General features: G+C 39.4%; 2 protein-coding genes across 4 annotated transcripts; one reads left to right on the forward strand and one right to left on the reverse strand.

Annotated features, from left to right (window-relative positions):
• Positions 1–244: 244 nt before the first annotated feature.
• On the reverse strand, positions 245–5345 carry fkrp (fukutin related protein). 2 transcript variants are annotated; one of them, XM_017490750.3, is made up of 3 exons: positions 4808–5345; positions 4481–4580; positions 245–3864 (listed from the first exon to the last, which is right to left on the reverse strand). In XM_017490750.3, the coding sequence occupies exon 3, from the start codon at positions 3314–3316 to the stop codon at positions 1745–1747; it is 1572 nt and encodes a 523-aa protein (XP_017346239.1). In that variant the 5' UTR covers positions 3317–3864; positions 4481–4580; positions 4808–5345; the 3' UTR covers positions 245–1744. The 2 variants fall into 2 exon arrangements, with proteins under 2 accessions (XP_017346239.1, XP_017346238.1); XM_017490749.3 differs by having other exon boundaries at positions 4804–5345.
• A 233-nt stretch (positions 5346–5578) lies between these two features.
• Positions 5579–27013, forward strand: strn4 (striatin, calmodulin binding protein 4). Of its 2 annotated transcripts, none has more exons than XM_017490746.3 (16): positions 5579–6010; positions 11227–11330; positions 12399–12472; positions 12768–12846; positions 12992–13177; positions 13473–13644; positions 13794–13950; positions 15760–15872; positions 16791–16966; positions 17937–17984; positions 18153–18274; positions 20171–20338; positions 20764–20904; positions 21192–21290; positions 21920–22006; positions 23799–27013. In XM_017490746.3, the coding sequence occupies exons 1-16, from the start codon at positions 5744–5746 to the stop codon at positions 23966–23968; spliced, it is 2163 nt and encodes a 720-aa protein (XP_017346235.1). In that variant the 5' UTR covers positions 5579–5743; the 3' UTR covers positions 23969–27013. The 2 variants fall into 2 exon arrangements, with proteins under 2 accessions (XP_017346235.1, XP_017346236.1); XM_017490747.3 differs by having other exon boundaries at positions 16797–16966.

Here is a 27013-nt window from a genome sequence, read left to right on the forward strand (position 1 = left end):
CATAAATATCACTAAATAAATTATCAAAAATTCATACTCTATCAAACTTATGAAATAATTGCAGACTGGACAACATCGTATAACGTTAAGATGAGAGCCACCACAAAATATAAAGCATTTTAAAAACCATACCTTAATTCCTTCAGATTCAATAGTTATCTGTTGCTATCAAACGTATTATGGTGTTTTTCCATCACGTGAGTTGTGCAGTTAGTCCAGTAAGCAAATGCAAAAAAAAGGACTCTACAATTCGGCTCTGTTTATTGGAAACGCAAAACAATTGGACCCCAAAGCTAATTCAGAATATGAAACTGGTTCTTAAGGACCAGACGTCATATGAACAATACTTGCATTGGATCTGCCCAAAATCCTTGGTGGAAATCATCGACAAACAAAAGTACATTCATTTATTTACATTTCGGCATGAGCTTATTCAGGGTGTAAGACGTTAAGCTATTCTTCTGTCATTAGTAATTAGTGTTAGTAATATTTTAGTAATAGTTTTACTTGTGTGAAATATAAATGAGTTAGCACTCTGACAGCAAAGATTGTAGAATTAGATGTGCACATCCAGATGTTAGAGAGGATTAGCAATGGAGAGACCAGAATAATTTCGTTACAGGAAAGTCTTGGTACCTTGGGCAGAGATAGTGAGCCCCTAACTCCAGCATTAGAGCCCTCACAAAGGAGTGAATAGGTAACAATTTTGTGCCTAAGCCCACAGGAGCACTACTCCTCTCCAATTCAGTAACTAGTCTTATAAAGAACAAAATAATCAACTTTATCTTATAACTTATTTATAAAATTTACAAATATACAAGACATACTAGTGTGTAAAACTGTCTTGGAGTTGGCGACTCGTGTGAAAAATGGACTCTGACATCGAGCCGGGCCCTATAAGCAAGAAAATGCATACATTTTTGCTTTTTTTAAATTACATTTAGCACTTTTTGTAATTCACAAATGTAATATAAATATGCACAAGTAATTTAACTCAAAGTTTTTAAGGCCAAAATATCTTCTTTGATTTAAGACGTTGATGATTAACATGCAGTGCACAAACCTGTACACATTCATTTGAAAAAAGATGAACATGAGATGATAGATCAGAATTTCAGCTTTCATTTCCTCATTTGTATCTAGACGTTTTAAATAATTCCGAACATGCACGTTTTGTTTTGAACCCACCCATTTTTCCAAGTTATCAAAATACACTAGAACCTGACTGACCAGTGTTTCTTGTTGCTCATGTGTGCCCTTTTAGATCTATTTATTTTCACAATTAATGTCTCTGAATGTCTACTCTTGGATTTAATCCTGGGGTTCACCTGTGAAGACCAGATTTGTTGTTAAAAAGGATCAAACAATATGAAGCAATTTAGAAGCTGAGAAAAGAGGGAAAAAATCGATCAGAGCCATTGCATAAGCATTGGGCCTATGCCAATACAACAATTCAGAATGTCCTGAAAAATAAAGAACACTCTGGTGTATGAACAACTAAACATTGAATGAGTCAGCCATGGAAACCAACAGCAGTTAATGTCCAACACTGTGAGAGCTGTGAAGAAAAACCAAAAAACAACTGTCGGTGACCTCACTAAGAACAGGAATATCAGGAAATGAAAGCCAAAAATCCGATCTTCTGATCTCAAACCCAAATGTTTTCAGTGTAAATGAAAAACAAAAGAACTGGCATTCCAGTACTTTCATAGGGTGTTGTATATAACCTTACAATCGACTCCCATTAACTAGTCAGACTTTTCTTGATAGGATTAGGATACTGAGGGTTCTCAATTACCCCTTCCCCAAATTTGAGCTCCAGGAAGGCACGGTGGTTGTTGGGTCCATAAGCAGTGATGCCAGCAAATGGCATGGGCACCAGTGGCTGCAGGAAGTGCTCGGGAAACTCCACATCCTGCTTGTGATCAGTCCATGTGTCCTTGGTCATAACTCCGTTTCGAGGGTAGAAAGGCCATAGATCCACATGCAGATGATTGGCCTCACTGTACTGAATACGGTAGAAGTCTCCCTCTACTGCCCGCTCCCATACATAACCATTGGCATCCACCAGTGACCCTGAATCTAGGTTTTTAAGGTATTCACAATTGGGCACATCCTCCAGGTAGATACCCAAATCAACATCATAGTCCCAAGGTATAATGTCTTTATGTCTGGCTGCTCCTAAAAGACTACCCCCTTCCAACCAGTAGCGCACACCAGAACTCTCCAGAATATTGACGACATGCTTTGTAGTTTCACGCAGGGCATGTAAGCAGCAGGGTGGAGTCCATCGCTCCAAATAGAGGTACTCTGGTGTGTCATCATGCACTGTGCCGAAGCATCGCGATGTCTCCTTGCTGCAGCCAAACCACTGGTCCTTTCCATCAGGCCATACCAATCGCTTAATGCCAAAGCTTCTCATTAGTTGGCTGGTAGCCTCCTTGAGACGATAGTCTGCCTTCCACTGGTTGTGCGCAGAGCTAAAGAGGGGCCTGTGGTTGGCAGTAAATGAAAATCCCTCCAGAAGTTTAACCTTCCAGCCTCTAAGCGCAGTCTGAATAAACAGAGCAGACAGCAGGGGGCGTGCAAGTGGGACTGATAGGTTGAAAAGGTCCTTAGTTCGAATGAGAACTACAGCATCACCATGCAAAGCAGTGCACATACCACTCTCAGATGCCCCAAGGGAGTATGTAGCTGTCCATTCCTTGAGGTTCACTTGCAAGTGCAGGCACTGGACAGCGGCACGGGTCAGCACTGGAGCTGCAACCAGGCGCACTGGGCCATCTCCCTCAGCCTTCAACTCTTTAACAAGCCTCTCAAGTTGCCGCCAGTGCTCTAACTCAACACCATCAGGCACAAGCAGTACAAACTCAGATTGCACATGGTTTTCTGGACGATGTGTTTGAGGAGGCTTTTCTGGGCTCGGAGACAGCACCAGTAAATGGGCGTTCTCAGGGAGTGCCAGAGGAGGGTAAGGCAGGGTGTCTGCTACTACCAGGAAACATAGTTCTGGCATGCGGTGCAGGAAGGACTGAGCCACGCCTCCTACATAGTTCTCAAAGTCTTCAAATTCACGTAGGATAACAGTCAAATGAGGATTTTTCAAACTACCCTCTAGACCTCTTACTTTGTTGTCCCTTGTCATGCCTCTTGCCCCTACGCTCCCTAAACTTCCCAGGCCCGACACTGATTGGCCTTTCCCCTGCATGCGGCGTTTCTCCTTCATCTGTTGCTGGGCTTGGGATATATAATACAGGATCACCAAGTTCAGCACAATGGCTCCTGTTAGCAGGGCCTGGCAGAAACTGATTCGCATAATTACTACAAAGGCTCAATATACATATATGTAATCTATCAAATCAGAAACATTCTGAGGATTATGTAGTTGGCATTGCTACTGTTTGAATGGCTACAACTGCAGAGAAGAAATTTATTTTTTTGAGTACGAGCAGTGGGATAGCCTATTGTTTTTTTGTGCAAACTTGTCTCCCTGCTCTGGTGACAGCTTATACACTACAATGGAGGAAGACCACATTAGAGCCTTGCAGACAACGAAGCTGAATCCGAACGGGCCAAAGATAGTGCTTGTCACAGTGAGTGCAGCTGGGATAATTCTCCCAACCACAAGAATAACAGGACAACATCTGGTAAGACACCACCTGTTATCCGACAACTTTTTCAAGCAGCAAAATATTGAGGGGACGCTGAACAAGATACTGCGCCTGCAAAACCGGGCCCAGGAAAACTGTGCTTTAGTGAGCACAGTGAAGCATCTTCGGCTCTACTGAAGTCCTTCTGAAGAGGTGATTTGTGGTTTCTGATTCCCTTTAGCCTCAGCTCATCCTGAGATGTCTAATGCATTCACTGGAAAACATAGTGGAAGCCATATTAATGCTTTTAAAGACATCATTACTGTAATGAATGAGTTAAATCACATAAAAATCCAAACATTTACAAGTACCGTACACCAAGAGCTTTGTAAAAATAGTAACATACTATAATCTAGTATTAATTGTCTAGTCAGTGCAACATTTAGGATGTATATACAACAAAGTATGCACTGTATAACATACAATGCCTTACCAAAACAAAACAAAAAAAAATGCAAGGGAGAAAACTAATTTTATACCTAAAATGAGTAAGCAACAACAGTTTAAGTATTATAGAAATTCAACACACACCATACGGCCAAAAGTATGTGAACATCTGACCATTACACCCACAGGTGCTTATTAAATGTCACATTCCAGAGTGGGACCCCACTTCGCTGTTATAAAATCCTACACTCTTCAGGGAAGGCTTTCCACGGTTTTTCCATGGAACACGGCTGTGGGGATTTGTCTGCATTCAGCTACAAGAGCATTGGTGAGGTTGGACGGTGAGGTTGGGCAAGAAGGCCTGCTTTTCAGTCCTCATGTTCAAACACCATGTAATGTCATGGGTCCCCTTTAATAAACCACACAAAAGAAACTCAACTTACCAGCTGCTAAAGACCAGCTTGACCCGCCTATGTTCTGGGAGCTGGTCAGATGGAGCTGTATTTTTCAGTATGTAATATAAATCCCTGCCACAGCTGCCACCTAAACAACAGTAAAGTGTGTAAGATTTTAGACGTTCAGTAGAAATAGTATTCTACTCTGTTGGCTGCATTCAAAATAAAATGAGTATAAATCAGTTAAACTGACTATGGGACATTTCAGGACAAATCTGATCAAGGAAACCATGGCGATATTTAGATATTACGGTATTAAGATATCGACTTTCAGTCACAACAAAGCAGTAAATACATTTCTAGTCTCTAACCTACGTGCTTTATTCCAGCATGCAGCTGTTATTATAAACCCGGTGTAATGTCTGTTTACATTCAGACAAGGGGAAAACACGCACACTCCAAAATCCAATATAAAGACTGATTCCCTTCTTTTCAGCCCCTATATTTAAGTTTGAAAGAATATAACACATGCACGGACTAATATATGGTCGGTTAAACACTAATGGTAAACTACCACTACGAATACACCGGTAAACGTAACGGAGTATTACATGTCCCTGTCATTAAACTACTAAATGATTATATCCGTTTGTTGATCAGCAGCGGAATCTCAGCGGATATCACAATTTGGCAGGAAGCAGCTTGACTGCGTGCGTTGTCCTGTCTGATGTCCGTTCTGAAGTGACCGGGTTTCTGCTCTTCTCCCACGGAAGGTTCCGTCCAAATTCGGAGCGCTGAAGAGTTTCCTCTGACATTTAAACAAGAACAAGTATATATAAATATAACAACGAACAAAGGGGCAACGTAGTGTTCATTTAGTCTGATTTTGTAAGTTTGCAGAGATTATATTAGCAATAAAACCGATTTTAAAAATAATTGCATGTTTTAATATGACTTAATGTTACGTTTATTACTTTGGACTCTGGTATTAATTCGCCACCCCAATTCAGCATAAGAAAACCAGCGTAAAAGTCTAAATCAAATGTGTTTGAAGAACCCTTTGAGGTAAACACCTCTGCTGTATAAGTGTTCGGGTTCGGTTTCACTACACGATCATGGACTACATTGTTCCCGCATAATTCCCGGAACGGACGCAGTAGAGGAACATGCCGAGGATCACTATTTCGCAAGGCCACTGTTTGAGAAAGAATGGAGACTGCTTTGGACGAGTGTTAGTGACTGGGTACATCTGCCCTTTGTTTTCCTTTGATATTTCTATCTATTTGCTTTGGGGACGGTGTGCACACTATAATGGACGCGGAGATATCCGGTGGGGTTGGCGGCGGAGCGAATCAGAGCCATGTGGGCAGCGGTACCGGCCGAAATCCGAACGGGCCGAGCGTGTCTGTAGCACCGAGCGCAGCCGGGGCGATGCCTGCATCCTTCCATCCACGGGAACAGCAGGACGGGGAGGCAGTGGGCCTGTCCCTGCCCGGGATTTTACATTTTATCCAGTTTGAATGGGGTCGATTTCAGGCAGAAAAATGTCGATGGGAAGCCGAGAGAGATGAACTTCGGGTAACTGGAGATTTCATGTTCTCTTCTATTGGTGTCTGATGGTTTACGGGGTTTCTAGTGGGGACGTCTGACAGGGTTTATGTTTACATGTCTTGCATTTGGTCAATCCGAATTGTTCTGATTACAAAACTGAATAAACTATTTATATAAAGGGTTATTATCCTGAATGGATGCCTTTTTGCCCTAGTGGTGAAAACACTGTCCCGTCCCAGGCACCTATATACTCTACATTACATTACATTACATTACATTATATTACATTACATTACATTACATTACATTATATTATTCCTCACATAAACACTGGAAGTCAACTAATATTACAGTCTTGAATATTAAGCACCACTCATTACTATTTTCATTCATTAATCTTAAGTAATCACTTTATTCTGTCAGTGTAGAGCGGATCCAGAGCCTATACTGGGAATACTGGAAGTGATGTGGGAATAAACCCTGGATGTCCCGGGGTACCCGCCCATGAAAGATTTATTGCAATATCATAAATAAAAATTCATCATAATTATATGTACTTTAATATGTACTTTTACGCACATCACTTTAAACCATCGCTGTCCTTTTTATGACCGTATAATTTTAACAGTTTCCTTATAGTTTGAGGGTTGTTATGGTGTGAAAAGGTCAGTTTTCCGAATATCATGATCTCTCAACATGTATTGACCATTTAAAAGCATGAAGGAAATATTTATTATAAAATCTTTGTAGAAAAGTCTCCTTGCACGTCCTTGTATGTGTACAGTAGTGTGCAAACGTCTTAAGAATCTGTAGAGCAAAGATGCCTTCGAAAATAAATTTTCTGTGTTGAAAAAATTACTCTGAACAGTAATAAACAAAGGCAATATTTGGTGTGATGACCCTTTGCTTCAAGGAAAAAAAAAGTAGTCTCAAGTAGAATAAGTGCAGTTTTAAGTTTCTCAGGTAGAATAAGTGCAGTTTTAACCAGCCACGGTTCTTCTAAATATATATATATATATATATATATATATATATATAAAATAAATAACAAATCACAATAAAACAAAAAGGTAAAATCCCCTAATTGTTCTTCTTTATGTGGGATAAGATTTCCAGATGTTTGTAATGTTTCAGGAGGATGTTTAAGTACAGTATTTGACCTTTATGATATATGCTTGTTATGTATGTGGCTTAGCAATAGTAGGTCACATGACCATAACATGTGCAAAGAGCTCAATAACTTATCTATAACACCCAAAAGACTCGTTTCCCTGATGCAATCTTTTTAACTGTTGTCATAATCATAAACCATGTTTTTAAATAATATCAATTCCAAAAATCCTTTCCAAACGCACCATCGGCATATTCTTCTACTGTATGAAGAGACGGTGGAATAAGTGAAACTGACTACATATTACGATGTTCAAGTAAATGACATTCTGTAATTCATTTCTTAATGGAATGACAAAAATAACAGGGTGTAGAAAGTATACTGAGAGAGTTTTCTTAAATTCAGCATGATTAAGTAATGATCACAGCAGAAAACTAGAAGGAAAGCAAGATTTTATAATCTCGCAGTAGCAGCAAAGCGCTTGATTTTTAAAAGAAATAAACATCAACTGTGACGTCATTCTTTAAAATGATATGCATCCTAAGTAATAAAGACTAATTTATGTGGGGCAGTGGAAGCTCAGTTGTTAAGACCTTCTGACTACCGGTCAAAAGGTCATGAGTTCAAATCTCAGAGGTCAGGTCCTTAGCAAGGCCCTTAACCCTCAACTGCTCCATCGTATAAATGAGATCAATGTAAGTTGCTTTGGATAAGGGCATCTGCCAAAGTGCTGTAAATGTAATGTACTATTTTTCCCAGTCAGTTTTGTTCCCCTGCTTAAGATGCTTCACTATATAATGTACTTAAAATCCATCAAAGCACCAATTAACCACCGTAGTGTTTCATGCTTCCATTATAACCCTATATATATATATATATATATATATAGAGAGAGAGAGAGAGAGAGAGAGAGAGATGTATATCTATATATATGTGAGTGTGTATGTAATGTTTTACATTTAATATTTCAAAATAACTCTTTTACAGCATTTTGTGTGAATGAGAAGAGGGGGAAACAGAAAGCACAACAAAATAGTGAATATTTATTACACCTGTCTTATTCTAAATCACATTTCCTAATCATATTCTCATTACAAATACACTTCCCTGCTACAGTAGGTGTATAGCAGTAATAATAACGTTAACAATTACAATAACAAATACACAGTTGACTTTCATGTCACAAATAATGTGACGCCCCTAGTAGCCTCATGTATTGTATGATATAATCGAATTGTGTCCGTCTTCCTCTGCGTTTGTTTTCAGGCAGAAATATCCAACAATCCTATCTCCTGTACCTGTACGGGCTGTTTCAAATGTTTTGATTGCGTGGTATGGTAGCGTAACTTATAAATGACTGAGAGATGAAACAACAAAAGAAGCTATGATGAGCAGCTGCGTTCATCTCTGATGTTATAGCATCAACTTCATGCATTAACCAAGCAGAGGACTACTCTACTGTTCAGTGCAGTCTCACAGTGATGAGCTATTTTCCAGCTAGGGCAATGGTGCAGTCGATTAACTGGTCCTTCCGTGTTGTCCAGGATGCATTGGACATGTTTGCTTTCACACTATAAATGTTGTGTGGTTATATGCGTCCCAGACACAATGCGTCAAACAGCAGGGGTTTGCACACAACTACCCCCCAGGGGATCTCACTGTGGTGCGCTGTGAGATTAATGTGACCGGGTAGAGGCAAAAACACATCAGAAAACTCTCTAACTTGTCGACTTCGGTCCTTTGTGGTGGGGAGAGGTGGTCTCCACAAGGGACTGGGGTAGATTGAGCCGCACGTTTTAGATTCACCTCTGGTCCCAAATCCTCCCCCTTGTGAACCACCATCACCAAAGACACAGGGACCACCTCTCTCCATGGTTTTAGCAGACTGAGGTGGTGTATTTGGAATGCCCCACCTCTATCTGTTTGCTTTACTTCATAGTTTAAGTCACTGTGACTTCAAACGGCCTTTCTCACTTAGTGAGTAATTTAGAGCCGTTACGTGGGTAATAATATGAGCGCTTTACCTGCCTATTAAAACTCGTGTTGTCGAGCACAGCTGACATATAGCCGGGATTGCTGTTCTTGAGCCTAGAGCAGATTCTCCTGTGTTAATTGCCGAATGTGTGGAGCTTTGCTTTCAGGTCAAGATCGTATTGAGTTTCATTCACTATCTGTGAAGGTTCCGCTTCAAAATTTTCCCACATGATATCTAAGACACTGTGTGGCCTTTGGCCTCACGGTAATTCAAGCGGGGAGAATCTCATGGTGGCTTGCAGGATCTCTCGTACTGGAAACAACAGGGGTCTGAGCCACTTATCGCACTTATAAGCATCATCAGGAACAAACCTATAAATTATTTTTTTTAAGGTTTGATGAAACTGTTCGATCAGACCATCCATTTGCATATGGTAGTTGCTGGTATAAAAACAATTTGGTCCCCAATAATTCATGCAGTTTGTGAAGTGTGTGTATGACACGAAGTGCCCTAATCAGTCAGAATCTGCGGTATCAACAATTGGGTCAACTTTTCCTTGGTTTGAGTGTCCTCCTTTGCTGTCCATCAATTATTTATACTTGGTTGAAGAAGCCTCAAGGTTTCGTCTGGAGACTGCTCCAAGGGGAAATCCCTGAGGGAAATCCCGACAAAGGGTTGGTGGGTTGGTGGGTGGGAGCCCTCCCCACCCTCCCCACCCTCCCCACCCTCCATGTCTCCGTGATGCGCAGCTGATGTCATCGTCCCTAGCACCCCAAGCCCCCAAGCAATTCATCCCAAGAATTAGTGGATGGGTGCGACGAGGATTAACCATCGACTTTATTCTATGCTTTTGTCCCTGAAATTGAGTAACAACTGGCACAAGTGAATATTCATGAACATCCCCGGGCACACACCTCACCTTCACCATCATGCATTTCCCAATGCCCTACATTGCTCCAGGCTTTGCTGGTTTGAAGTCTGGTTACAACCGGAGTCCACCAATGCCCTATCTTGGGGCCTTGGTCCTGGAAGTGTTGGGCCGTCTCATAGTGACAGCACACCTGCCGAGCTGAGCTTCCCCTGACAATAGGGGTAGCAACTGGACCAGAGTCTCTGTTCTCCGCCGTGGCTGCTGTAGGACCAAGCTCAGAAGCACCTGTCAGTCCTTGGTCTGCACCTGGTAGAGAGCCTTGAAGTGCTCCTGTTGCTCATCCTCTGCAGCTCAAGGATGGCTTTACGTGGTCGTTATGTTGGATTCTGCCGAGGGTCTTGATAATGTCGCCAAGGGGCAAGGACTCCATAGCAGCTTCTTCCTAAGTTCCCTGGGTTCGGCACCAGTGTAGCACTCTCTTTGGTTCAGAGGGAAATAAGGACATGGAGGCAGGCTTCTGATAGCTCAAACTGGGCTCTTTATCCCCCCCCAGCGTGCTTTCCAGTACTATTGTATCTCTCCAGTGACACACACACAGTTCACCTAAGCTCTTGCTGCTCGAGTTTCGAACCACTCTGCTCACCTTTGCACTCCTCCTTTATCATCTCATAACCGCTCACTGAAACACAAAACAATGTCCACTCCTTCCTTACAATGCATTCTCCCAACTCCACCCTCCATTCACAAACCAGCTTGCTTTTCATCAGCTAAAAAGGGGATCACCGACTGAGTGACTGGGTTAATGAACACAGCGTGAACGCGCATGCAAAGATAGCGGGAGCAAACAGAGACGGTAGATTCACGGTAGATCCCTGTGTTGATTTTAAGAAAACAGTTTGCAGCTTAAATTACTCCACACTTTAAAGAAGCAATCGTAAACACTGTCTCCTCTTGTCCAGATGTACAATCTTACGCGGAGTTGCACAGTTTGTAGTAAGCATGACGAATGTGACTTGAGCCTTTGAAGCTTGTTTTGTGTGCTCTGAATAAACGCTGATGCAACCCTTAGAAGACTTGCCTTTGTGTGTGACGTTTTTAACTTTGAGCAATGGTGATTCCACTGATTGTTATTATTATTATTGTTATTGTTAAAATACTGTCATGGTAATCAAGAAAATGTGTTATTTTAATATCACACAGTATTGTGTGGACTAGGTATGTGAGACCTAAGAATGTGTGAGTTTCTTTTCATATTCTTATTCTATTTCTTTTACACTGATTTCCAGGCACAGGTGGCATTTCTGCAGGGAGAGAGGAAAGGGCAGGAGAGCATGAAGCAAGATCTGGTGAGGCGGATCAAAATGCTAGAGTATGCCCTTAAACAAGAAAGGTGAGCTCAGGTTAACATCATTCATACGGTTGCATGAAAGGCTCACCTTCACAGAGGTGTTCATGGGCAGATTTGGGCGCAGAGCTCCAGAATTGTTGTCCCTTCATAAAGATGGACAAATATGAATATATACTGTAATAAGGATTCACTGAACATTTGCAGAGAGGAAACATTTAAGCTTAAACAAATAGTTTATTTATTATTTTTTTTTTGTGGTCAGTGCCATGTCCAACCTATTACCTAGTTCTTCTCTATTACATGATGCCTACCAACTAACACATGCGTCCTCCATTGTGCAGCTCTTCCACTGCCTCTTTATTAATCTGCTGGTCATGTGACACCACTGGGCAGTCAAGCACACATGGAGGGTCGTTACTGCTATTGTGTGTGTGTGTGTGTGTGTGTGTGTGTATGAGCTCAAAGGCACAAAGTCACGATTATCTAGTGTCGTAGTATTCATTAGGGAAGAGAGTAATGTAATCCTTTTTTGCATATCCATTACCTGATTTGCAGATCAACAAGCATAGAGGGGCTTTTACATGCAGGCAACAATAGAGTTTCCAGAGACTGAGAGCTAGTACAATCCCTAGGCTTGCAGTTTGTTGCATTCATTGTAAATATGATTTATTTGCTAGCAGTTCTGCAATACGTATCTGAGAAAGTACAGGTTTGTGTTTACAAGAAGGATCTTTTTTCTATAGTAAAGGCAAGTATTTTTTTAATGCAGTTGGTTGAGCGTGTAATGTCTATTTACACGATTCTCAAAATGGTGTCCCAGCTCTGCTAGGGATATGGGAACCATAGCTCAGGGAATCTCTAATATTTTTTTTTTTTACATTGCAATGGTGAGATTCATGATTCTCCTCTACAGACTTCTTATGTTTATTAATAATCTCATTGTACAGATTAGTGTCATGTGCCTGATATGTGAATACTTGGATTAAATTGAATAAAATACATACTATGTGCTGTGGTTATTTTTGTAATAACAGTAGTATTTGTGGTGATGATGATGGAGCATTGTGATTATAACGAGGTTTCATTTCCATATTGATTTTGTATCCTTAGGGCCAAATATCAGAAATTGAAGACCGGCACTGATCAGAGTCCAGAGAAGAAGCCAGAGACTAAGAATGAACCAAGTAAAACGTCTCTCTTAAAACTATACACAATCTCTAATATATCCAGCTTCTACCAGTGATATAACTGTGAGATATATATATATATGTGTGTGTGTGTGTGTGTGTGTGTGTGTATATATATATATATATATATATATATATATATATATATATATATATATATATATATATATATATACATATATTAATAGTATTTAAAATTTTAATAGTAGTGTTGCACTCTGTTATTGCTTATTATTTCTTACTCGTATGTTGGATTATAATAACCTGTGGGATTGACATTATCCTTGCGCAGTACCCAATGGTCAAGGAGAATTTGACAAGGAGACAACCAGTCAAACGGCATGGAAGGAGGGCCGTCAGTTGTTGCGCAAGTCAGTACTCTCTCTATCTCTCTCTCTCTCTCTCTATCTCTCTCTCTCTCTCTCTCTCTGTCTCTCCACAATAACAATAAGAGGCAATGCAAGTTTTATATTTTTTATTTTTTGGAGCAGCTAAGCATGTGAGTGTAATATGCAGGTACCTGGAAGAGGTGGGTTATTCTGACACGATACTGAACATGCGCTCTAAACGAGTCAAGTCTCTGTTGGGTCGTTGTAGCCCGGAGGTAAATGGGCCTCTGCCGAATGATCCTTCCCCAGAACCCAAGCCCCATGGTGGAGGAGATTCCCTGCTTGTACGCCAGATAGAGGAGCAGATCAAAAGGTGAGAGAAAGAGAACTATTATAACATTTGCATAGTGAGCAATTTACATGTTTGTCCCCAAGGGCAATTTACTAGATCCAAGACAAGCCTAGACTCTATTCTTTGAAGGATTTTTCTACAGAAAGTCCTATTTTAATCCAAAAATAGCTGTATGATACCAGCAGATAAAGTTTCCTTTACATTGATAGACACAGGATTTAAATTGGACTGAGCCTTTTCGCATTATTGGCATGGTTATGTCTATCGTCCAGTGCAGAAATAGCAATCGAGTACTACTTTGTTGTGTAAATTGCAGAAATGCTGGAAAAGAAGGTTCTACAGAGCACACTGGCAGGTCAGTACTGGATAAAATTCCTTTCCTGCGTAGCTGTGATGATGAAGATGACAGTGACGAAGATGATGATTTCCAGGGAATAGCCACAGATTGCATTGATGGACCACATAAAAACAAGAAATCCAGAGGCAAGGTTAGAAGTGATGCGAACACACACCATGATAATATATATAATATAATAGCACCATATTTTTACACTTTATAATGCACAAAGTACATTACAAGCACCCAATGAAAACTCCTTTTAGCCATAATTAGATGTTTTGGTTTTGATTTGTTCAGATTTTTGGAGAACCCATGACTACAGGTGTAGATCCTGAGGATGAAGAAGATGAGGATGATTCAGAAGACGCCCTCAGCGAATTTGATTTCCTGGGTTCGGGAGAAGAGGGCGAGGGGGCTGGGGAGGCATGCATTTCGGGAGATGGCCGAGAGCTAGGTATGGAAACTGTGATACAAAGTTCTTGTTGTAAACCATGCAGTAATCAGATTCAGGATCCAGGAAACCAGCCAAGTACCATAAAGTAATCATACCTAACTTTCAATCTGGAATTTATCTCCCTACCAGTAGTTTTCTGTGCCATTAAGCTCTGGCTTCCATCAGCATTAGCTGGTAAGGCACCTAACAAACAAATCAAACTGCCCATCCACAAATAGCCCCTCTAATGGTTATAAATCATCTAAATGTACTTTCTTCTCCAAGTATTATTCAATTCAATGACATTTTATTTCTATAGTGCTTTTAATAATGGACATTACAGAAATCAGAATATGGATTTAGATTTAGATCCCAATGAGGAAGCCAGAGGGGATGATTCCAAGGAAAATCTCCTTGAAACAACATGAGGAAGAAACCTTGAGAGGAACCAGATTCAAAAGGAAACCCATCCTCTTCTAGTTGATGGCAGATTATGCTATTATGAGTCGTTACTGTACACTATAGAGTCAAGCAGTGGCAAGAGCAATCATTAGGCTATCTAAGTGAGACCATCCACAGCCATCTCACTGCAAACTTTAGCCTCGCCATGCAAGACTCTCCTCAGTAACAGCAAGTCATTCTCACAGGAAGGAGGCTCCAAGGAGAAGTAGAGCATGAGAATGGGCCAGGCAGATCCGTAGGGCAGAAAAGTCAGGGTCACCAGCCTCTCATCAGGCAGCAGGAGTAACATTGTGTGTGTGTGTGAGAGAGAGAGAGAGAGAGAAACTGCACACATTGTACTCGAGACTGAATCTTTCTTTTAAAGCAAAGGGTCATCACACCAAATATTGCCTTTGTTTAATTTATTACTGTTTACTGCTCCTTTATAATACTTGTTTTAATGCAGAAACTCATTATTCATTATTTTTTAAGACATCTTTGCTCACGACATTTCTTTGCATGTGCATAAGACTTTTGCACAGTACTGTATATTACAGCATCCGAACAGTCCTGTTTACCAAAGCTCTATGACCATGTACTTGACAGATCCGTGCCTTTATCTAAGAGAAAAATATCTGCCCCCTGCTGTAGTATTCATTATTCTAGGTACCAACAAAGAGCCAGCACTTTTTGATTGAAGCAGGCATGGCAGATCATAAAAGACCAAATATTACCAAACGTTATTGTGGCATGAGTCTGTTTAGTGCTTTATATGTCATTGGTAGTATTTTATAATCGGAATTTTACTGGGAACCAATTCAGTGTGGATAAGAAAGGTGTTCATATGGTCAAATCTTCTGGTTCTCGTATGGACTGTGGCTGCTACATTCTTATTTGTTCACCTTCTGGAACATCCATACAGCAATGCATTACAATAGTTCAACCTAGAGGTAACAAACGCATGGGCTAGTTTTTCTTATCTTAGAAATATTTCTGATTAAAAAAGATGGAAAAAATGCTTTCTTGGTAATATTATCTTCAACTGTGAGACTGGAGTCAATAATCACACCAAGGACTTTTACTGTGTGATCTTTATACCAGGGTGCTAGTTTGTTTTTTCCTCTCTAATTTGTTTTCTTTTAAGTGGGGCTATATTATTGAGTGCATGATCACTCAAGGTTTGGGATTTAAACCGTATTCAACTCTAAATCTGAGGTGAACACATCATAACAGTTATGTCTGAGTGGAAAGCGGGTTCAACAGCACAAAATCTTAAACTGTTCTGACCTGCTTATTTTATACCATCACAAACAGCACAACATTCCAAAGTGTTCTTTGTTATTTCTGTTTTTTGTTGTTGTTGTAATTTTCCTTTTGTTTACACTGCAGGATGCACTCTAGGCTTTTCATCTGATGTCTTCATACTGGATACAGTTGGAGGAGGGGATATAAATCTGGGCGAGTTGGCTGACCTTACTGTTGCTAATGACTTCACCATTGATGTGAGTGTCTATTTGTTTTTGTTTGTTGAAGTTGCACTTACCCATTTTTAAACACATTATATGCTGTATTCACCTTTCAATATTCATTGTCTAAAGTTTTATTGTTTTGAAGTAAAATTGTATTATTTTGCATTTACATGAAAAACCTCTGTTAGCATTATTTTATACATATATATCCTCAGTAGTCACTTTATTAAGTACACCTGTATGGAAGTATAACAGTGCCAACTGTCCTCAAGGCAAAATGGCATGTTGAATTACATAAATTTAATAAAAACATATCGCAATAACAATACTTGAATTATTCTGGAACTGTTTTTTTGGAAGGTGAATATATGTGCATTGAATTTGTAATGCTGGAATTTTGTTTTCAATCAAAATATACAAACCCAATGAATTGCAGAGGAAAGATTTTATTCAATTTATGTAATTCAAAATGCCATTTTGCCTTGAGGACATTTGGCACTATTATACTTCCATACACCTGCATGTTTATACAGTTATCCAATCAGCCAATCAGGTGGCAACAGCACAATGCATATACAAATCCTGCAGATACAGGTCAAGAGCTTCAGTTAATGTTACATCAAACATCAGAATTGGGACAAAGCGGCCAAATCTCTCTGACTTTAACTGGTACCAGACGGGCTGGTTTGAGTATTTCAGAAACTGGGATACTCCTGGGATTTTCACACACAACAGTCTCTAGAGCTTACACAATGGTATTACACAAAGGTTAAGTTTTTAGGGGTTTTTTTCCCCTCACCTAAAACTTTTCTGTTTGGTTTTTCAACTGAAATTCGTTGGTTGCTAAATCCCATTAAAGATCTGACAGGACTTTTCATTTATTACATCGCGAAAACCTGTATTTTAACAGGGGTGTGTAGACTTTTTATATCCGCCGTATATCTTTCTTAGCAACAGGACAGTCAGGAGGAGTTTAAGAAGACATGGAATCCACGCTTTACGCTCCGGAGCCACTTTGATGCGATCCGAGCCCTGACCTTTCACCCTTCTCAGCCTGTGCTGTTGACAGCTTCTGAGGATGGAACACTAAAGCTCTGGAACCTGAACAAGACAATGCATTCGAAAAAGTGAGCTCTGACTTCTAACTTCTATTGTCTTTCAAAAAAATTAGTATATAAATAATGGTGTGTGGCAAAGGGGGCGTGGTCAAGCATCGAGTGTGGACGGAGCGAGGAGGCGGGTTTAACCGACAGGAAGAAAAATGATTCTCACCTGTGTGTTATTACCGGAAACCTACTTGCACAGAGCGTGAACTTGAATTCGAACATGGCAAAAGCCGTGAAGTTAAGACGGCATTTTGTTTATTTTTCCGTTGAGCTTATGAAAAGCATGCTGAAAAGCGTTGGCGAATTAATAAAGTGACCCAACAGCAAAGTGAGGGCTGCAGCATCTTCTGGAGCACCCTTTGGTCCTCAGCCTGCTCCTGAGCGAGGGCTTCAAAGCACAGCTGTTGCTTATTTAGCATGTAGACTAGGGTTTGGTGTTGGGTTTGGGGGAGGCTTCCATGGTGGCATCCGAGTCCTCCTCTCAGGTTTCAACATAACTGTAGAACCTGATGTGTGTGCATCAAGGACTCAGGAGACAGGTGGGGGGTTTTTGGTCAGAGTTTTGAGACTCACTTTATTTGTTTGCTAGAACTTTTCATAAACTCAACAGAAAACTAAACAAAATGCCGTCTCGATACTTCACAGCTTTGGCTTCCGTCGTTGTTTACATTCAAGTTCAAGCACGCACTGTGAGCGTGTGTGTGTGTGTGTGTGCGTGTGTGTGTTGTGAGCAAACTCTGCCAGCTCACACAGAGGCCTGCTATTATAGCGTTGCATAAATGGCTTGAAATTCAATACACAAGGGAATCCACCAGTAAAGTCCTTATTTAATACGTGTGATTATTCCACTGATGAAAGAGTAGATTCGGTTAGTTTTGTGCGCAAAGAAACAAATAAAAAACATAATATAAAGCAGATATGGCACACTTTAGAAAAACCTGGTGCGGTTGTTAATATGTACTGATCTTTTATCTTTCCTTATTATTGTCAGGAGTGCAGCACTGGACGTTGAACCTATTTACACTTTCCGAGGTCACAGGTGAGTTTTAGATTCAGGTGTAGGTATCAGGTCAAGGTTTTATTAGTATTACAATAAGACAGATTGAAATACAATAAATATGAGGTCTTTAGATTTAGAGTAAAAGGTGCGTGTGTGTGTGTGTGTGTGTGTGTGTGTGTGTGTGTGTGTGTGTGTGTGTGTGTGTAGTGGAGCAGTCCTCTCTCTAGCCATGGGCGAGGAAGAAAAATACTGCTACAGTGGAGGTGTGGATGGAAGCATACGTTGTTGGAAATGTCCAGACCTTAATGTGGATCCTTATGACAACTATGGCAAGTCTACATCATGCTTACTAACATGTAGATCCTTTTACATTGACGCTTTTAGCAGTGTAGGGTTCGCTCAGCAGGGCTGAAATTTAAGCTCTCAACATCCCAACCAATAAAAGCTGAGACATTGCTCTTTAAAATTATTATTAATTCTTTTTTAAGCGTTATTGTTTAATTTTTATTTCAATTACAGGGACTCGTACCCTACAGAGCCTGTCATTTCAGGACATTATACACCCAAATGTTCCTCTGACCTCTGATCAGTCTCAGGACAAGTCTGTATACATATAGATACTACAATTTTATACTGCTCATGTACATTAAGCAGCTAGCTGAATATTTAGAAGCCTCATATGTATGTGTTATGTGTGTGTGTGTATATATATATATATATAACACACACACACACTATTATAGCGTTATCATGACATTTCTGCACTGTTGTGGGTTTAAGCATTGGGTGTGTTGGGGAGTGATGATGTAAAAAAAAAAAAAAAAAACTGTAAAAAAAAAATTCATAAGACATAATATACACTATGGCCAAAAGTATGTGGACATCTGACCATCACGACCAGATGATCTTGTTGAACATCTCTTTCGAATTCTAATTCATCCCAAAGGTGTTCGCTGGGGTTGAGGTCAGTGCACTGTGCAGGTCAGTTATGTTCTTCCACACCAACACCAAGTGTAGCTTTCGCATTCGGAGTCGGTTGCTGTTAACCGTCAATATGAAGTCCATAGTGCTGTCACTCCCAGTGAAGCAAGCCATCATTATGCTGAGAAATCAAAACCAACCCATCACAGAGATAGCAAAAACATTACATGTGGGCAAATGAACTGTTTGGTACTTTCTTAAAAAGATAGAATACAGTGGTGAGCTCAGGAACACCAAAAACCCTGAAGACTATTGTAGGGCTAAAATATTAAGGGTTTATTACTTAGCCCACTGCGTCCTATGACCAAAGATGGAAATAGGTGCAGTCGAGGGTTGATTTAAAGATGTATATATCTGACTCCATTTAATTAATTATCTGACTGCAAAAGATAATCTTCTAGTTGGTGCTAGAAGTATAATATCTCTGTGCTGATCATAAAGCACTTTCATGCTAAACTTTCATTAAAATCACGTTCCTACGTCAGAGGTTTTTATATAGACGATAATAAACATTTATTTTTGTTAGCTCAGAGGCTTACGTTGACGTGCAAGCTTACTTGTCAGAGGTTGCAAGTATTAGCCTTTTATATTAGCTTGTCAGAGGTCGAGTTGTCTAATGTACTACGACTTTAGCTTAGGAAACTATTTGTAATAACCATATAAATACGGTCATGCACTTTTAATGCAACGTCCTTTCTTACGGAAGAACCACTGAATATTTAAAGACAGAAATAACAAGTTAATTTACAAATGAAGGTATACATAAAACAGAGACAGATGTGACTCACAAGAATGTTTATCTGAGTCGCGGACATAGGATGCGTCATGGTAAAGCATTAATGGCAAAAAGGCAAGTCTCTGATGTTACGAGCCCATTCCTTGAAGTTACAAGCCCACTCCTTGGGTTATACCAAGTATATCCTCTTATACCCCTGATCCTCTTTGAAATATAAGTGACCAAAATACCAAATGGGAATAATAATAATTTGTCATTGACAAAGTATTTAAATACCTGACTGTATGTGTACAAGACATTCCAAATGCTTCAACAATTGTTAAATAAATACTTAATTTTTTATATTTTGAAATTTATCAGTGACTCATTACTGCATAGATTAATCATGTAAAAGATGCCTTTAATTAGTGTTTGTCTAACCAAAGAAATTCCATCGATTGGATAAGATTTTGAACTTTGTTTTGATGTCTGTTTTTTTCTTTCCCCATCCTTACCTGTATATATACAGACCAAGGTGTTGAGAGTGCTGTGTTATTAGGACATGAGGATTCAGTGTGGGATCTGGCATATTCATCCAACCTAAAGCGCCTGGCCTCCTGCTCAGCAGATGGGACTGTGCGTATCTGGGATACTCAGAGCTCCACACCCTGTATAGCTGTTTTCAACAAAGAGAAAGGTGGGTGTGTAATCCCTGCTCCCTAGCTCCCTAGCTATATCACATATACATTATGTGATAGAATAGAAGATGATAATGAATGTGAAATTGTTCAAATGACTTGAATGTCTTACTGTTTCATGCCTAGCCACTCCTATTCTAGGTAGTCTGCAAGTATTCCATAAGTAAACTTTTTATTTTCTTTTAATATGAAAATCAATATATAATATATTTCTATCATTAACATGTATAAATAATAAATATATTTCCAACATCCCACAAACGGTAGCTAGCTTCAAATCTTCATCTAGAAATATACATGTATGCATGTATACATAAATTAATTCTCATGCTAGGAACAAATGCTGTACGTCATATACGAATTCTAGTTTCAGGGTAAACATTGTGCTTTTTTGTTTTTGTTCTTGTTGTTTTCTCTTCCACAGAGCACGGAACTCCTACTTCCATTGCCTTTGGGAATGTAGACCTGTCCCAGGCTGTTGTGTCCTTTGATGCTGGTGAGACAGTCCTCTACGACCTCAACACAGAGCAAAGCATCATGGTCCTAGAGCCCCAGACAAAGGATGGTGAGCAACATGAATTAAATATAATGGCTAACGCTGTCTAACCCTGGGAAAGAGACAGATTTTTAATAAAAGGAACATTCATTTGGGACTAGAGATAGTCTCATAAGATGGCTGGTGAACAATTGATCAGCTAACAGTTGGTGCAGTGTGTTTTGTTCTGAAGATAATCACAATATATTTTTAAAATATCATCTCATTCCACATCCTGAATAGCCAACGTTATAGGATTTATAGAGCTGCACATTAGCCGTACGTAATCTATGGGTTTTATTTCTATTCTACTCTAGGCAATCAGCTGATTAACTGTGTGGTCAGCCACCCATCCCAACCAATCTCAATCACTGCCCACGAGAACCGTACCATCCGCTTCATGGACAACAAGACAGGTGTGTTTATGTCCGTGGGTATGTAAATGAGTATTGTGGTCGGTATTGCATTTTTGTGCGGCAGCTACCATTAATAACACAGACACAAACATTTTCCAGTTGTGTTTGGGTATGGACTAGAGAAGCCATTTAATTAACTGTGTAAGTGTAGAATGAGCTGCATACTTTTTTATTTTTTTAATCCAAAACAGCAAGATGGGTTTTTAAATAATCCTTATTAACCCTCCAATTATGTTGGGGGGGGGGGGGGGGGGGGGGGGGGGGGGTTACATCCATTATGTTATGGGTCAAAATGACTTCCACAGTTTAAATACACACAAAAACGGCAAAGAAGACAGCTTAAAACGGTAAACCGTCATTTAAATGTTTTTTTTTATAGAAATATTCGCATATAATCCTAAATTCATGATCGTAAATGAGAAGGAGGGTACTTCAGATCTTTCAAATGTGGAAATGGGTCAAATCGATCCGTAACATAACCGAAGGGTTAAATGTCTACACCACATCAAAGAACCACAAGAGGAATCAAATCTATTCAACTGTATAGAAATTCTTTCTTTTCTTCCTCCTTCCATTTCTTTCCTTCTATCTTCTGTCATCCCCCCCCCCCCCTTCCTTTTTACCTACAGGGAAAGTGATTCACTCGATGGTGGCTCATCTAGATGCAGTCACCTGCCTTACCACTGACCCTAAAGGCAGTTACCTCATCTCTGGCAGTGAGTATAAAAAATTTATATACTTCCTTCTCTTAGTCTGGATCTTTAAAACATATAGCATAATGCGTTATAATGTTTAATGACCCCATGCTGATTACACGTTATACTGCTAGTATGACCGACAACTTGACGTAGCAATTTAAATGAAAACATAAAATGCAAAATAGAAACTGTTTTTAAAAAACTACATATAATCACACAAAACCTCAATAACGAACCTCTTCTAAATGAGTCCTGACGTATTTTCTTCACTTGGTAATTAGAGCCCAAGCACTAAGGGTGTGAAGGATCTTATTGCTTTTGGCATGACAAGTATTATTATTATTAGTAGTATTATTGCCATGGTGAGAAGAACAATTAAATTTCACGTCATGTAGGCAGGGAATGTGTTTGCATATTTCCAAAGTACATCACGAACTGTGCCATAAACTGTATGGCTCTAGGGTAGAGTCAAATTGGCATGAATATAGTAAGTCATAGCTCCTGTAACAGGCAACAGAAAGTGAGGCCAATAAACAATTTTTTTAGTACTTCTCTTAGAGGTGGATCAGTGACATTGCACCTGTAAGTCACACTGATGTCTGTATATTCAGGACATTAAATTGGGAAGGAACTGATAAAATCTGGAACCATGTTGAGGAGGTCAATTAAAATGTCATCTGTGATATTGCCTTGCAATGTTTGAGTCCTCAAACAGCGTTGGCATACCACACAAACAGGAAGTGAGTCATATTTCCACTGTACATTGTGTGATGTGCCCAAAATTTACATGTACTATGTGCAGTGATGAGGCATAATCACATGTACATGCAAATAGGGATTCATTTTCCTAGCATCACCAAATGGAAAGAGGAAGCGGGTCTTATAGACTAAACTTTTAATTTGTAAATCCTCCTCCTACAGGGTTCATCAGATTCATACATAATTTAGGCAGCATGATAAGAACATATGCAAAAAGACGTGAAGCATTACTCTACTGTATATTGTGTGATGTGGCCCAAAATTCACATGTACTGAATGTTCAACAATGAGGCATAAGCAAAGGAACAAGCCAATAGTATTTCAGAGTCATAGTGACTCCCACTGGCAACAGGAAGTATGGCTTATGAAACTCTCTCGTAATGCAACATTTGGTCAGAATGATGCGACTTAATGTTAAAAGGAATTTTTGTTAGCTTAAACGGTGTTGGCTTGGCAATGTGTCATGCCACAAATATAGGAAGTGTGGCGTAATTCCACTGTACGTTGTGCGATGTGGTTGAAAGTTCACACGTATGCTAAATTATGGAGAATAATCAAATACACGTGAAAACCAATTCAATCCAGTGAGGCCTATAAAGCTTTTATTTTATTTTATTTTCAATAGTCCTCATTGATGTTTCATCAAAGCATTTCCGTGTATGTTCAATAAAGGTCCATAGTTACATACGCATGAAATTAGTGATTCATTGTCATAATGCCACCACCTGCCTAGAGGAAGTGGGGCTTATAAACCTATAAAGTCTTTTCAACCAGTCTTGTAGATCAGATTCAGATCACATTTGGTCTCCTTTAAAAAGAATAATAAAATGAGTGCAAACTGACAATATTAAAAATGCAAAGTTTTTATGTTATTGATTTTCTGTATTAAATAGCAAAGCCGTGGCAACACAATTAATTAACGGTGACACAATAGGAAGTCTTTCTTCGATGTTACACGACGCATCATGCAAAAGTTTCTCTTACCTTTTGTATCATCATCAAAAATACTCTGTCATCTCTAACAAAAATACTCTCCCTGTCTTTACCTCAGGTCATGATTGCTCAGTTCGCTTGTGGATGCTGGATAATCACACATGTGTACAGGAGATCACAGCCCATAGGAAAAAGCATGACGAGGCCATCCACGATGTGGCTTTCCACCCTTCACAGCCCCTCATTGCTAGTGCAGGAGCTGATTCCCTCGCCAAGATCTTCATTTGACCTTCTTGTCATCACGACTAATTCTCAACCATCATTGGTTAGTGTAAATAGGGTTTTCCCAAACCTAAACATTTAACACTGAGGTTGATCAACAGGCCCAGGCAAGCGTAGAAAGCAGTACACTAATCGCACACTCTAAACGTTCTTCCTGTCTCCGTAGCAACAGTAATGCAATGAAAATCGCAGGCCGATACAGGTAGCTCGATCGCTCTGATTCAATCATTTCTGTCCATAATCTTACACCGTATGTGCACACACACACACACACACACACACACACCCATAAAGGTTAAACATTTACTTATTGTGTGAAATGTCCTCACATGTCTGCAAATGAAAGATATTACTGTGAAGGGAACATTTTTTATCCTGAGTTTAGGTAAACTGATTACAGTATTAAATTCTGATTGATTACAGTTCTTAAATTCAGTATTCTTAAAAAAAGAAAGTGACTGTTGTCTGAGCTTGTAATTTTATACTTCTACAGACAAAGCATACAATTCCACAGTTCACCTCAAATAAACCATAAAAGGTGAAAATTGTGCAAACCAGCCATTTCTGAACAATTAGGCAGGGGAAACAACTCGTTTCTAATCCACACTTCGATTTGGTGCGTATTTTACATGTATACCGCCACCTAGTGTATGGATATGTGCCATACGTTAGTCACTTTTCACCTGAACGACACGTGTTGTGAGTGCATACAGCTATCTGATTTATCGGAGACCCTTCGCACACTACTGATTTATACGCCATGACTGACACCTGTTAAAATCTTAAAACAGATCAAAAATGATCTATTAAACACTAAGACTATCATGAATTCGGTAAGGTTCGGATCTAGTTTGCGTCGTTTATATGACCGAGTGGGATATCGTATAACCTTTGTTGGTTGTTAGAACACTATTGCGTCTCTGTGTTTTCCCTTCCTCGCCTTCACTCGTACATCTACACTAACATTACCTGCACACACAGAAAACCCAATGGCCTGAGTAATAGACACTGGACTCTATATCCATAATGCCAATGCTTCCATTTGTTTTGGAAAATCTGTACAGAATGGAGATGGTAGGTCTCATTCGTTTCCAGTCTGTTTAGTGTATTGAAATCATACCATCATGAGAACACTGACTGTTGTACATACATTATACCCAAACCATCTTGTTTGTGTGTGCGCATGTGCGTTTATTTGAATTCACCACCATATGCATTCGTATCGATCGTGGTCAAATTTTCATTAATAATTTGCGTGCTAAAGACTTTTACTGTTATATCTGTAATGATAGAAGGTTGGCTGGGCAGCTACAAGAAATCATTTTCATATGCACAATGATTGATTATGGTGTGTGTGGTGTATGTGCTGTTCACAGCCCACTGTCTCACAAATTTTGGTGCTAAATTCTTCAGTATCAGGGAAGTGTTGGACGTATTATTTCTCCCTTGCTTACATCTGGTACAGGCCTGCTATTGCTTTGCTGTTTCAGAAGAAACAGCCTAGTGAACTTCAAATTTTCACTGGTGTGCTTTGTTCTGTTTCTGCACCGGGGTACGAGTGAGTGACTGAAGGAATGAAAGAAAGTAAAGAACGTGAATACTTTGCTAGTAGGATTTCCCCCTGCTATTGCTTTAAAACTACCATGATCTGAGAATACTGCTTTTCTGTCGTGGTTAAAATATTATACAGACTTTTAAACACTATCAATAGACATAGAGTCATTTATCAGCCGGATAAGAGCTTTGGTTTTCTGTAGCAGCATTTTGTGTGCCCTGTCACTTGGGGAACACCGATTGAGACGTCTGGCTAACTTAAGATGCGCATTTGCTTCCCATTAGTCCAGAAAAGTTGAGAAATCGTGGAGAAAAGCTCTCCAAGAGCCATGGAAAAGAAAAGAACAGAGGGTTGTGAGGAACGCGAAGTACAACACATGTAGTTAGCTCGTCTTCATAGACAACAGCATGATGGAGCAAACCAGACGATGGAAGGGACTGAAAATTCAATATCATCCTTATTAATTGCTTTGTTTAGTTATCTCCTTTAACTGTCCTTTAAGCGAAATTCCTGGAGGCACGGTTGGTAAGCTGTGCACAGATGAAAGACCGAATGCAGTAACTCTCTCTCATTTACACCAACTGTAACAGAGATGTATTGCATTTATTCAGATTTCTGTCCATCCTAGAGTTCAGACATACTCCCGTCCAAGCTTTGTGCAGGTTCGTCTCCATTGGGACGGTTACAGTGAAGTATGACGATAATCCCTTTAGCGACTATAGAGCAAGCTAATTGTCCAGTCATTGCTTAATTAAGCACACAACTTTAGATTCATTCATTTTACATATTAATTCTTAAGGGCTAACTTAAGAATTCACACTAATTAATGGATATCTTTAGGCCACATTGCATTCGTAACTGAGATTGTTTTATCATGACATTTTATCCTATAGATTATAGACTGTGTGTCTGCATATAAAGTTTTCCTAAACCCCCTCTTTCTGCAGGTTTGAAGCGGTTGATTTTATTATAATTGAGTAGGTTTATTAGGATATATTAATCAGAATATATATATATTTTAAAAGCAGCTGCACAAACCTCTGCTTTTGCAAACTTTTATAAGTTCCTTCTCTTCACCTGAATGACCATCTTTAATATAATTGATAAGAGTGTCATAAGAGAACACATCGTTTTCACTAGGCTTAAAAACTGGAGTTATTTAAAAGCAGGTCAGTCCAATGCCAAGATCAAAGGACTTTCTGTCTAATGTATATTGTTTATGGCAATTTATCACTGTGTGATATTTTGTACATCATATTAAGCTGCATTCAAACATTATCCTTTAACACCACAGGATCAAAGCCTGCATTTTATTTATTTTTATTTTTTTTTTGTTATACATATTTTCAAACTGCATTATAGCGTCTATCAAATTAAACTATTACATGTTTCCTGTCGTTCCAATTTTGTTTTCGTTTGCAGTTATTTTTTTTGTTGTTATTTGAAAAGTAAAAAAATAAAGAAAGAAAGAAAATAAAGTTGGTTTTGTACATAGA

Source organism: Ictalurus punctatus, chromosome 17, assembly GCF_001660625.3.
Source record: "Ictalurus punctatus breed USDA103 chromosome 17, Coco_2.0, whole genome shotgun sequence".
NCBI classification, from domain to species: Eukaryota; Metazoa; Chordata; class Actinopteri; order Siluriformes; family Ictaluridae; genus Ictalurus; species Ictalurus punctatus.